The sequence below is a fragment of the Artibeus jamaicensis genome, unplaced genomic scaffold (assembly GCF_021234435.1).
Source record: "Artibeus jamaicensis isolate MK-2021 breed Jamaican fruit bat unplaced genomic scaffold, CSHL_Jam_final contig_465, whole genome shotgun sequence".
NCBI lineage: Eukaryota > Metazoa > Chordata > Mammalia > Chiroptera > Phyllostomidae > Artibeus > Artibeus jamaicensis.
In genome coordinates this window covers 15314315-15326947 of record NW_026521843.1, presented here as the reverse complement: position 1 = coordinate 15326947, position 12633 = coordinate 15314315, and the positions used below count along the sequence as shown (strand labels likewise).

The 12633-nt window shown below is 40.0% G+C and overlaps 1 protein-coding gene across 2 annotated transcripts in view; it reads right to left on the bottom strand.

Moving 5' to 3' along the window:
- BABAM2 (BRISC and BRCA1 A complex member 2) overlaps positions 1–12633 on the bottom strand; it is a 357539-nt gene that overhangs the window by 240972 nt on the left and 103934 nt on the right. For both annotated transcript variants that reach the window (XM_037146619.2, XM_037146620.2), the window contains one exon: positions 2399–2593. In XM_037146619.2, the coding sequence (XP_037002514.1) occupies positions 2399–2593 (195 nt within the window). The remainder of the gene's footprint in view (positions 1–2398; positions 2594–12633) is intronic.

Below are 12633 nucleotides of genomic sequence, written 5' to 3'. Positions count from 1 at the left end.
TTCTGCCTCTGGGTGCTTACCCAGAGAAGATAAAACACTAATTCAAACAATGCAAACACCTCTATATTCCCTGCAGCATTATTTATAGCAACCATAATATGGAAGCAACCCAGGTGTCCGCTGATAGATGAATGGACAGAAAAAAGGTGTTGTGTGCGTGTGCACACATGTGTGCATGTGCACACCTGCACTGGCGTGTTTACTCAGCCATGAAAAAAAAAATCTTGCCATCTGCAATAACAGGGATGGACTTAGAGGGTATTATAGTAAGTAAAATAAGTCAGAAAAAGACAAATACTGTATCATTTCACTTATATCTGGAATCTAAAAAACTAAACAAATGGACATACAAAAAACAAATAGACTCGTAGCAGAGAACTGATAGATGGCAGAGATTTAGGCGTGGGGGTTTTGGGGGATGCCAGGGAAAGGGCAAACCTGATGAGATGTCACTCCTGAGATTAGGGCAGACAGGCTGTGCCTTCTGTCTTGCTCACACACTCGCACTCTCCTGACGGACTGATCTGATAGGGCCGCTGCCATCTTGTCAGCTGCTGCAGGAAAGGCCCCGTGAAGAGGCAAGGAACTCAGGGCAGCCTGCAGCCAGCATGGAACGGACACCCTCAGTTCAACAGCCCACATCGAACTGCGTCATACCACAACCACACGAATGTGCTTAGAGTTGAGTCTTGGGCTGACTGCAGTCCGGCCAGTGCCTCCAGTGCAGCCTGGGAGAAATCCTGACGCAGAGCCTATGTACGCAGATTAGTGACAAACAAAACCTATGATAACAAATGTTGTTTTAAACCACTAATTTCTGGAATAATTATTTTATGCAGCAACATATAACAAGTTAATCATATGGTATGTTAAAAAAAGATGCCAGACAGGCACAGCAGGGTAAAGGTGGGGGTACACCAGTTACAGTTTTAAAAAGGGGTGTTACAAACACCTGCAAGTGAATGTTTATAGCAGCAATATTCTTAACAGTCACAGTGAAAGCCCAAATGCCAATGGACTGGTGAATGGATAAACAAAATGTGGTACGTCTATCCAATGGAGCACCAGCCACAAAGGGGAATGAAGTACCAAGACAGGCTACAACATGGGCGAACCTCAAACACACCATGCTGAGTAAAAGAAGCCAGTCACGGAAGGCCACATGTCACATGGCTGCACTACATTGAAGTGTTCGGGAAGAAAAATCTACGCAGCAGAAAGCAGTGTAGTGGCTACCCACTACACTGTGGTAGGTCTGGAGATGGCGACAGGATGAACTGCAAATGGCAGGTGGGACCTTACTGAGTGATGAAATCATCCTCGAACTGGACTGTGGTGGTAGCTGTTCAACTCAGCAAATGTATTAAAAATCATTGCACTGCACACTTACAACAGGTAAATTTAAGATATGTAAATCATACCTCAAAAAAAGTTTTTTTAAAAAACCAGGCATGTTAACACAAGCATTGCTAAGAATGTGAGAAGTGAAAACTTTAAGGAAGAAGGGTATTTAGGCATGCAAATACTTAGGGAAAGGGGTCGCCAATTTGATTCCCAGTCAAGGCACATGCCTGGGTTGTGGGCCAGGTCCCTAGTAGAGCGCATGTGAAAGACAACCACGCACTGATGTTTCTCTCCCTCTCTTTCTCCTTCCCTTCCCCTTTCTCTAAAAATAAATAAATGAATTTTAAAAATACTTAGGGGAAATATACCAGACAACAGGAAAGCCATTTACAAAACCTAGGGCACAAGCATCCCTGGGGCATCTGCAGTACAGCAAGGTGCTAATGGGCTAGAGCTGAGTATTTTTTAAATAGAAAGGTAGGAGATGACGTGAGAGAAGTAATGATGGATAAAGGATGGTGGTGACAGAAACCACATGAAACATTTTATGCCACCGGCTTTTCCCGTGACAGTAAAAGAGACGTACACTGAAGTTCTGGGCTGAGGAGTGATTTGTATTCTAAAAGGATCACATAGTACAAAGAAACTATAAAAAGAAATTATAAAAGGCTCCACATAAACCAGCTACCTCCAGAGTTAGCCTCTCTCATCTGACGGGATACTGAAGAAAGTCTTCCTTGAAAAGAAGGAGAAACTTCTCAGTGTCTCAAAATGTTGCCTCTAAGCCACCTGCATCAAAACTCGACTTCTGACTACTCGGGGCTGGGGATGTGAGACTCCAGATTTTACAAACCTCCTGGGTGACACCTTTGAGAAACACAATGAGCCAGATAAACATTAAGGGCCCTCAAACTGTAAGTTATGAGAAAGCATGAAGGCAACCTGGACCACATTTAAGGAAATGGCTAGGGTTTATTTTAAGTAGACATCTGAACTGATTATTTTATTTTATAGATAAAGTGGCTTTCTTCCCCATTCTCAAAAAAAATCTTACCCAGTTGTTTTTCTTCCCAGCATAAATTTCCATGTTCTCTCCATACTGTGGCTCTTCCAGTAATGTCTGGTATTCAAACATGAGACGGGAGCTCTCACGGAGACGGCTGCATTGAAATTGGTGATATTGTTGCACAAGTTCCTTCACCACAAGTAAGAGACATTCGGGATTTGAAGGATTCCAGGAAGCAAGGTTCTGTAAAAGCCGTAAATAAAAGACCAGTTAAAAACGAATGTTCATGCAAATCCAGCATCACACCAGCACATCAATACAGGGAGAGAGGAGGATGAAACTCTAAAGAGGAGCAGACTACTCTTAGTGACAAACTCAGAATTGAAGTTAGAAGAGTCTTTCAAGCTTGCTGATTTCTCCTCCATTCCAAAAAATCCCTGCAAAAAAGCACCAGAAACTCCATCATGAGTAGCCAGAAACAGTAAAGTGTAGAGCAGGGTAGTAATAAACAAGAAACCTAAATATCCTAGAAAAGCATAATTTTAGCTCTGGAAGACTTCATTTATTTCTTACTCTAATAATTTTAATTTTTTTTCATCTGCTCCTAAATTCAGCATTATATGCTAATGTCATCGACTGGGATCCACAGACCACCTGCATCTGTAATACCAGATATAAATAAATGCTCTATAAACACTAGAGTCCCAAAGAAATATAAGCACAATGGTGATGGTTCAGCCTGGAAAAGACAGGAATGGAGTAGAGAGGAGAGAAAATACAATTAGGAAATGCAAGGTTCAGAGAAAAAGAGGAAGAAAATGGTTGTGAGAGTCTGTGGCCAGGAAAGGAGCTAGGAATTAGGGAAGAGCTGTTAAGTATATACTAGCTTTTATGTGCACATTCATTCACTGAACAGTTACCAAGCACCTATGATGTACATGCCATCATTCTTGGCAGTGATGAGAACAAGCCAAGCCCTTGCTCTCAAGGAGTTTACACTTCAGAGGACCAAAATAAATAATAAACAATTAAATATATTAGAGAGTGATGAATGCTACTCAGAAAAATGGAGCATGCATCCCAGAAGCCTAGTGAAGGAAGAACCCCAAGGAAAAAGAAGGGATCAGCTACATCAAATGATGCTGCCAAGTAAGACAAGGCCTCAGAATTGACTGCTGGGTCCGGAGACATACAGATTAATCACGTCCTCAACAAGTGCAATTTGGTGACGTAAAGCCTGACTGACGAGGGTTTAGAAGAGAATGGGCAGAAAGAAACAGCAGATAGCTACACTGACAATTCAACTGCCTAGAGGCAGACGTGGGGTCAAGGGAAAATTTTGCTCAGATATCTGAAGCCTAATGGAATGTCAGTGTAGAGAGGGATAAACATGATGACGTAGGCGTGGAGTGGGAGGGGAGGCACAATACCAGGAGACAAGAAAATAAATAGGCAGCTAGAAGTGGGACCTCACAGAGGGTTGGCCTGAGAAATGAGCAGGGAGTCCATGCAAAGGAACAAGGGGAAAGTAAAACTAAATGAGAATGAATGTAGGCAGGTCAGTCCACATGGTAAGAGGAGCTTGTGGCGGTTCTCTCCTGAGAGCTTGTACATTTTCCTCCAAGTAGGGTGGAAGGGCATCAGCTGATTGATAGTAAGGAAGAAGAAACGGATATTGGAAGTCTGAAACGTCTGAAACAGTCATTTAGAAAAATAAACGGACTGAGGAAATGAAGGAGGAATTCCTCACAGCACTAAAAGCTCCTCTAAGGTTGAAGGTATGACTGTTAAGTGAGACTAATTAGCATAAACTCCACTGTCTGTATGCAATGTGGAGTGGGAGGAATTTGAATTTAACAAAAGTTGGGATTTTGCCAGACAAGTACAGTAGACAGAAAGAGGGATTAAGAAATCTTAGAAAGTTTACAAAATGATTATAATTATAAACCATGCACTTTAAGCCAGGAAAAAGCCACATTCGTAAGGGAAGTGAGAGTTAGTAAAAAAAAAAGTGGTGGGACCAGCAGTCCTGGTGAGCTGGAAGGATTGCTGGGGTTGAGATATAAGAAGATGAATTGGACAGACAGGAGGTGTGGTCAGAGAACTGGAGTTTGCAACTGAGATGAGGGGGTGATCAGTAGCTACTTTGATAAGGCCTTGCGAAGAGTGCACCTGGCTCAGGTAGACAGGGGGACGAGGTCACTGAGGGAAAAGAATCAGGGGCTTACTGAGAGACCAGGATGTTGGAAGGGTTGGTTATTCACAGGAATATTAAATACCTGGAACCACGACAGGAGCAGTAAGTAATGCAGAGTGAGTAACAGCAAGCCTAAAACTTTCCATGAAGGTAGACAAGGAGGGACTGGGGGGTCCTACATTCTGCAGGTATGAGTTTCAAAGAGGGGGATGGGGATTAAAGAAAAGGGACTGACATTTTTCTAGGTTGCAGCATGGAAGAAAAAGGAGAACAACTACCACACCTCCACATATTATCATATCAATTTATAGATGAGGAATCTGCGGCAAAAGTAGTTCAGTATCTTGTCCACGGTCACAGAAGAATTAAACAATAAAGCTGGATTCTGACAAGCAATTTGGCTTCAAGTTCCTCCTTAAGCACTACACCAGATGCTCTTATACATTTTGGTCTCAGGAACCTTTACCATTCTTTAAAAAGTCTGAGGATCCTGAAGAGCTTCTGTATATATAAACTGTATAGTTAAATTTACTATAGTAAAATGAAAACAAATTTTTTATAATTTTATTATTAATTTGAAAATAACCTACTACAGGTTAATATAGAAATATTTTTAATGAGATTAACTGTATTTTCTGAAAAACAGTGAGAAGCATGACATTGTTGCAGATTCTTGAAAATCCCTTGTCTGTTTTTTTTTTTAAAGCTGGATTCCCTTATATGCTTTTACAAAATTCAGTGTTGCAATATGTTGTTTTGGCTGAAGTATATAAAGAAAATCCAGCCTCATTCAAATATGTACTTTGAAAGAGAGGAGTATTCTTAAGAGCCTTTTCAAATAATTCTGAATATTCTTTGATACTACACCAAAACTCAACAAGTGATAGCTGAACTTGAAGCTATATTAATAAACATTCCATATTCTTACATTAAATTCCATTTGTCTATGCTGTACTTTAACAATTTTTCAATTATAGTTGACATACAACATATTAGTTTCAGCTGTACAACATAATTATTAGACAGTTATATAACTTTCAAAGTGATCACCCCAACAAGCCTAGTGCCCACCTGGCACCATACGTAGTTATTACAATATTGTTGACTGTGGTCCCTGGGCTGTACTTTACATCCCACAACCATTTAAATAACCGCCACTATGTACTTCGTAGTCAGCCTTCCCCTTTCTTACCCAGTCCCCCGCCTGCCTCCCATCTGGCATCCATCAGTTTGCTCTCTTCATCTACAAATTTTTGTGTTTGTTTACTTTGTCTTTTAGACTCCATGTATAAGTGAAATCATATGATGTCTGCCTTTCTCTGACTTATTTCACTTAGACTTTAAATTAGTCTTTCCCCCTTGTGTGATTTTGTACCATCATGCAGTTGCCATTTGAAAATACTCATTCACTGAGTTATGCAGATCTTCCACTGTTGATACGTTTCATTTATATAATATCAAAAAAATCCACATTCATTAATATCATGACCAACTCACCAGAAAGTCATCCATCCAAAGAAAGCAAACAAAAGTTAAAGAAATGCATCCTTAGAAGGAAAATAATTACTTTGCTCTACAGAGTGCATGGATGTAAAGGGACTAAATAGCAATGGGGAAATCATTACCTGTTCTTTTATTTATAGGTAAAATAGGTCTTAAGGGCTGTTCAACTAAAGACTTGATGAATGGAGACAAAGTATGAGCTTCAGCATTATACGGTGATTGAAAGAGGCCTCTTGCTATGAAGTAATGGGATAAAGAGTACAAAGTCCTGTCCTCACTGGCAAACTTCTTGACCTCAAGAGCCTGAAAATTCCTTTTGAGCTACTCAAAGCATTAACAGGATAATATCAACATGGTATAAAACTTAAAATGATCGGACTTCCGCCAAGATGGAGGCATAGGTGGATGTGCCGTACCTTCTCACACAACCAAGTTTAGAGACAACTAAATATTAGCAACAGAAAACACAGCCAGAACATGGAAAATTGAACTCTTCGGAAGTCCGTTAACAACAAATTCTTCAGCCTGACCGGTAAGGGGCGAAACCAGCGGCTGGTGAAGCGGGGTTGCACAGGAACACTCGGCCAGATGGACTCAGACGCGCGGAATCCAGGCGCAGGGTTGGACCTAGTGAGCAACCGAGCGAGCGACCAAGCAAACGACCACGGGGGAAACAGCGGGGCAGCGGGGCTGCGGGTTGACTGTGGTCGCGCATTTGTGCGCAGGTGGACAGGCGAGGGAGTGAGCGGTTGGACCGGGGCCCGGCGGGTCCCCGCGGCAAGCGGCAGTGGAGGGCTCCGCCATTTCCCCGCTCTGACCCCACCTCCACGTACAGCGTCATAACCCAGCGACTCTGAGTGGCCCGGCCCAGGTGAACCACCTAAGCCTCTGCTCCCCACCCAGCGGTGAGAAACAGCAGAGGGGGTCACCATTTCCCCGCTCTGACCACGCCCCCACATACAGCATCACAACCCAGCAACCTGGGAGTCCAAGGCTCTGCTCCTCACACTTAAAAGGCGCGAACAGACCAAAAATGGCTCAAGAAGATCTCAAAGCACCAGAGCCTATAAATCTAAGCGATGAAGAAATAGCAAAACTCTCAGACGCACAGTTTAAAACATTGGTGATCAGGATCCTCACAGAACTGGTTGATTATAGCCACAAAGTAGACAAATATATGAAGGCGAAACTAATTGAAATGAATGGAATTGCACAGGAAACCAACAGTGATGAAAAGGAAACTGGGACTCAAATCAATGGAGTGGACCAGAAGAAAGCAAATAATGGCCAAACAGAAAAGAGTCAAGAAGCAAGAATTCAAAGAAATGAGGAGAGTTTTAGGATCCTCCAGGACATCTTTAAACGCTCCAACATCCAAATTATAGGGGTACCAGAAGGGGGAAAGGCACAGCCACCAGTGGAAAACTTATTTGAACAAATAATAAAGGAGAATTTCCCCATTCTGGCAAAGGAAATAGACTTCCAGGAAATCCAGGAATCTCAGAGAGTCCCAAACAAGTTGGACCCAAGAAGGAACACACCAAGGCACATCATCATTACATTAACCAAGATTCAAATGAAGGAGAGAATCCTAGAAGCAGCAAGAGATAAGGGGACAGTCACCTACAAAGGAGTTCCCATCAGACTGTCAGCAGATTTCTCAAAAGAGACCTTACAGGCAAGAAGGGGCTGGAAAGAGGTATTCCAAGTCATGAAATCCAAAGATCTACAACCAAGACTGCTCTATCCAGCAAAACTTTCATTTAGAATGGAAGGGCAGATAAAGAGCTTCTCAGATAAGATCAAATTCAAGGAGTTCCTCATCACCAAGCCCTTATTATATGAAATGTTAAAGGGACTTATCGAAGAAAAAGAAGTTAAAAAAACATGAACAGTGAAAGGCCAGCAAACTCACAGTTATTAATAACCACACCTAAAACAAAAGCAAACTAAAAGGACAGCTAGATCAGGAGTGGAAACATAGAAATAAAGATCTCAAGGAGGGTTAGCAACAGGGGAGTGAGAGGAGGAGAAGGGGGGAGAAGGTACAGAAAATAAGTAGCATAGACAGTAGATAGAAAATAGATGGGGGGGCAAGAATAGCATGGGAAATATAGAATCTAAAGGACTTGAGACACATGGTCATAAACTAAAGGGGGGTAATGGTGGGGATGGGGGGGTAGGGTGGAGGGGAATGAAAGGGGGAATAGAACAACTGTAACAGCATAATCAATAAAAAAATTAAAAAATAAAAAAACTTAAAATGATCATTAGATAGCTTACTACGCATTTCCTTTAGAGATCAAGCAAATGGTAGTAAATAGAAAAACTATACAATACTCTGTTTCTTAGTTAAGTACTCCTTTTAAGTCCTTGCTCCAGTAAAAAAATTAAAAAGCTTTAGTTGCTTCATTAAAAAAAGAAAAAGCTTTTTTTATTCTATCATTTCTCTTTAGCTATTTGCAAGTTACAAGCCTATTATCTATACACACACATACCCCCAAAATTATTAAAGTATATAAGCTGGCAAACATCTCTTAACAATTTGAATTCATTTCAACTGATTCAACCTAATTGTTAAACGCATAGTAAAGACAGATCAACCAGTCCCTTTCCATTAAAATACAATCTCCCAATACGTGGGAATGCATCCAGCCTCTTTGGCCATTACACGCACACCTTCCTGGGCAATGACCTAGCTGAAAAACATCCCCACCAAGGAAGATGCAGACCTGCTTGACAAGATAAAATTTCCTCTACTGTTGCTACATGACTACTTTCACTCATTAGATCATTTGTGATCTGAACCACTTTGCCTAGAAAAAAACACAGAAGGTACACAAGGTCTTGGTCACTTCCTCAGCCTAGAGAGTATTTTAAAAACAGGTCTAGCAATGCAGGATGTTGGAACTTGCCACTCTCTTGAGAAGGAAAGAGAAATGCCCAAAGCTTCTTTTAGAAAATAGGGCATGGGCATAAACTAAATATGAAAAAGAGAAAAATAAGTGTTTTTCTACTCACAAAGCTCTTACTGTACTTATTTTTGGTAGTGCATGAAAGGAGAAATCTGAAATGAGGACAACTGTGAAGAGCAGGCTTAGGGCTCACATATATTAACAAAGAAACTTCAAAAATGAGTAATTAAAAATGTATTAAGAGAAAGTGATAAAATACAGTAAAATAGACCAAACCAAAGGAATTAACTGCTATTATGAAACCTTGCTCCTTCCGACTACATACCCACGAAGCAGCTCAGGGGTGGTGTCGTGCCAGTCGGTTCTGAAGCCTGGTTAATCAGAGAGGCTGGGTAACTGCTGACAATCGGGCATGGGAAAGTGACAGTGCCGAAGTAGGTCTGTCACCCCTCCCCCACTCGGTACACTAACTATCACTTTCTAACCAAAGAATTGGCACTTGCCCCTTGGCAGGCACGACCTGTCTCATGTCTGGTGATAATTCTGACTCCACAGAATTATGTTCCCCTGTCCAGGATGCCTGACTTGAGGGATGCTGTTGCTGATGTAACCTCCAACCTTCTCACACTTCTCTCTCATAAACACACTCCACCACACATAACAATCCCAAATCACTGACCCCACAGACTTGAAAAAGCCCACCCAATCCTTAGCGCCTACTGAGCCTCCTTAGGTCAAAAACACAGTGAAGGACAATGTTTTCAGACGTCTAGCTTCCCCCCATTCACGTCCCACTTATTCAAAACACGGCTTCACAGTCATGCTGAAGTGAATTGATGCACAAGGACACCAACAGAGTTGGAAAACCACACACTAGGTTTGTGTCTTCGAGGAGGAGGAGAAGAAAAGCAACTTAGCCAATGAGTCCTGAGACCATCGCTGTCTAACAGTGCACAGGGAAAATCTTCAACAGGAAAAATATTTCTTCTGAACAATGAAAGCTTATAGTAAAAGTTTTCAATTAATTAAAGGATAAAGTACATAACTAAAATACATCTAGAAATATTACTAAAAAGTTATCAAAAACTCTTGCTACAAAATTTGGCACAGCAATCTAGCACTGTGCAAGACTCACAATACTGTATTATACATTTCAAAGTTGCTAAAAGAATAAATCTTAGAAGTTCTCATTACAAAAAAATTTAGATGTGTGATGACAGAGGTCAATGGAACTTACTGTGGTAAGAATTTCCCAATATATACATATATCAAATCAAAACATTGTACACCCAAAACTAATACAATGCTATATGTCAATTACATCTCAATAAAAGTTTTTAAAACAATACATAAAATGTATGTAATCTTATTGATAAAGACATGTAATTTTCCTGTTTTTTTCTTTTCATAAGCTAATGTTTCCTTAAAAAGTAATATATGCACATGGTCAGAGAATTTTTTCCCAATAGCATAAAAGAGTATGAAGAACAGATTCAAGTCTCCCCATCAAACTGTACTATCGGATATCCCCACTACCCAAGAACACTACCCTTATTCCACAGAAGAAGCTACACTAAGATCCCGTAAGGTACCAGCACTTGACCCTACTTAACCCTACAGAGCGCCCGTGGCTTTGCTCCCTCTAAGCCTGACTTTTACTGCAACACTGGGCCTCAGCCCCACAGACTGCTTCTTGTTTTCATGGGATGCACTGATCTGGCCTGGCCCTCACCCAGCATTCCTCAGAAGAGAAGAAAAGTGGGCAATAATTAGGAGAAACAAAGTTTATTATTTTAAACTAGCCAAGTTCTTCTTTTAGGAAAAAAGCTAATGCTGGTGTAGATGTAGTTTACTTTTTTAATATTTTTTATTTTTACTTTGTATTGTATTTTTCCATTACCATTTATCCCCTCTATACCTTCTGCCACCTCCCTCCACCCGCAATCACTACACTGTTGTCTGTGTCCATGAGTTCTTTCTCTTGGTGTGGATGTAGTTTAATGGACACCTTTACACATTGGAGTATATTTTGGTTCAAACAGTTTATTTTTATTTTTTCAAGAATCTTTTTTCCAAAAATCATTCTCAATACCCCCTAGAAATCCTTTTCTAGGAATCTAAATAAACAAAACTGAGTCATTTATAACATCATGAAACTGCAAATAACCTAAATTCATGATGAAAAATAGCTGAAAAACTGTTCGAAAGTCACTAAAAGGAATAATAAGCAGCCAATATGTTTATACACTGGATTCCTAGAAGTCCTATTTCTAGGAATCTAAGAAAACAACAAAAATTAGAGTCATTTATAGCATCACAAAACTGCATATAACCTAAATGCCTGATAAGAAATAGTTGAAAAAACTAATACAATCATTAAAAGGAATAATATATAGCCAATATGTTTACAAATACTGTGTAATGGCATAGAAAATATTAAAGAAGGCAAATTTAAAAACCCCTATGTATACATAATGATCTTAACTGTGATTATCCCCATACTCTCCCAAACCTCCACAGCAAAATTTATCTATGCTTAGAAAAATTACTAGCAGGAATATTAACAACTGATGTTGGTTAGGAGTTACTTAGAAGAGGATTTTCCCTTTTATATTTTCTATATTTCCCAAATTTTCTGAGTTTATGTTCTTATACACACGTGTATATGTGCACATACACAACACATGCATGTACTTTCATAAGGAAAATACAGATTAAAAAAACAGAATAGCATACTTCAGATATTTCATTGCAAACTGTTTCTCAATCTCAAAGTTTAAGAAATTCCACTTGCCATTTACATATTTTATGAAGTCAGACTTCAATTGTGCCTTTTGCTCAACAAAAAGTTAGCCAATTCCAGAGCCTTGGAGAAGAAGTCTTGCATCACTTAACCCTAACTAAATATGCTTCAAGTAGCCTTGAACTCACTGTTCTTAAATTCTAAGCCTCACAGAACATTTCCAGAAAGCTAACGCAATATGCTGCAATGTCAGAGTCACAGTTGTAGGAATTTATTATGTTTCTCTCAACCAAAACTCTTTCGTGTTTCACTCCTCTGATTGGCAGTCTTAGGAAATGACCGATGAGATCATTCATTTCTAACAGAGATGTGACTAGACAGTGTGAACTTTTCTTAATGCCACTTCATCTGGAGAATACAAAAGACAACAGAAACAAATGCGCTATCTTACCTATTTGTAAGAGGACCAAGTATTAACAGAAATGTCTACACTCTACATGAGGACAGAGAGGGAGATGTAAAACACCTGTAACACATTATCTAAAATAATTTAAATAAAAATTATCTGATATTTTTATACTTCCTTAAAATATAGCAACTTCTTAACTTCTCAAAATAGAGGTAACAAAACATGAATTCGGGGGTGGCTGAGAGGGAAGGTGGAGAAACTAACTTTGGGACTACACAGAGCAAGCCTACTCCTATCTCCATATAACTCTCCTTCATGTATATGCATATGGCTAGCAAACAAGACAATACAGCCCTCCCAATAGCATAAAAGGGTATAAAAATATATACCTTAAAGTTACAGCTAATTTTTAGTTAATGTTTGCGGTTTTTATTTTTGAGAAGATTCAACTATTATTGAAAGTGGGACACTCGGAAAGGGAGAGAACACCACAGCTGAATTCTGCTGCACTACAAT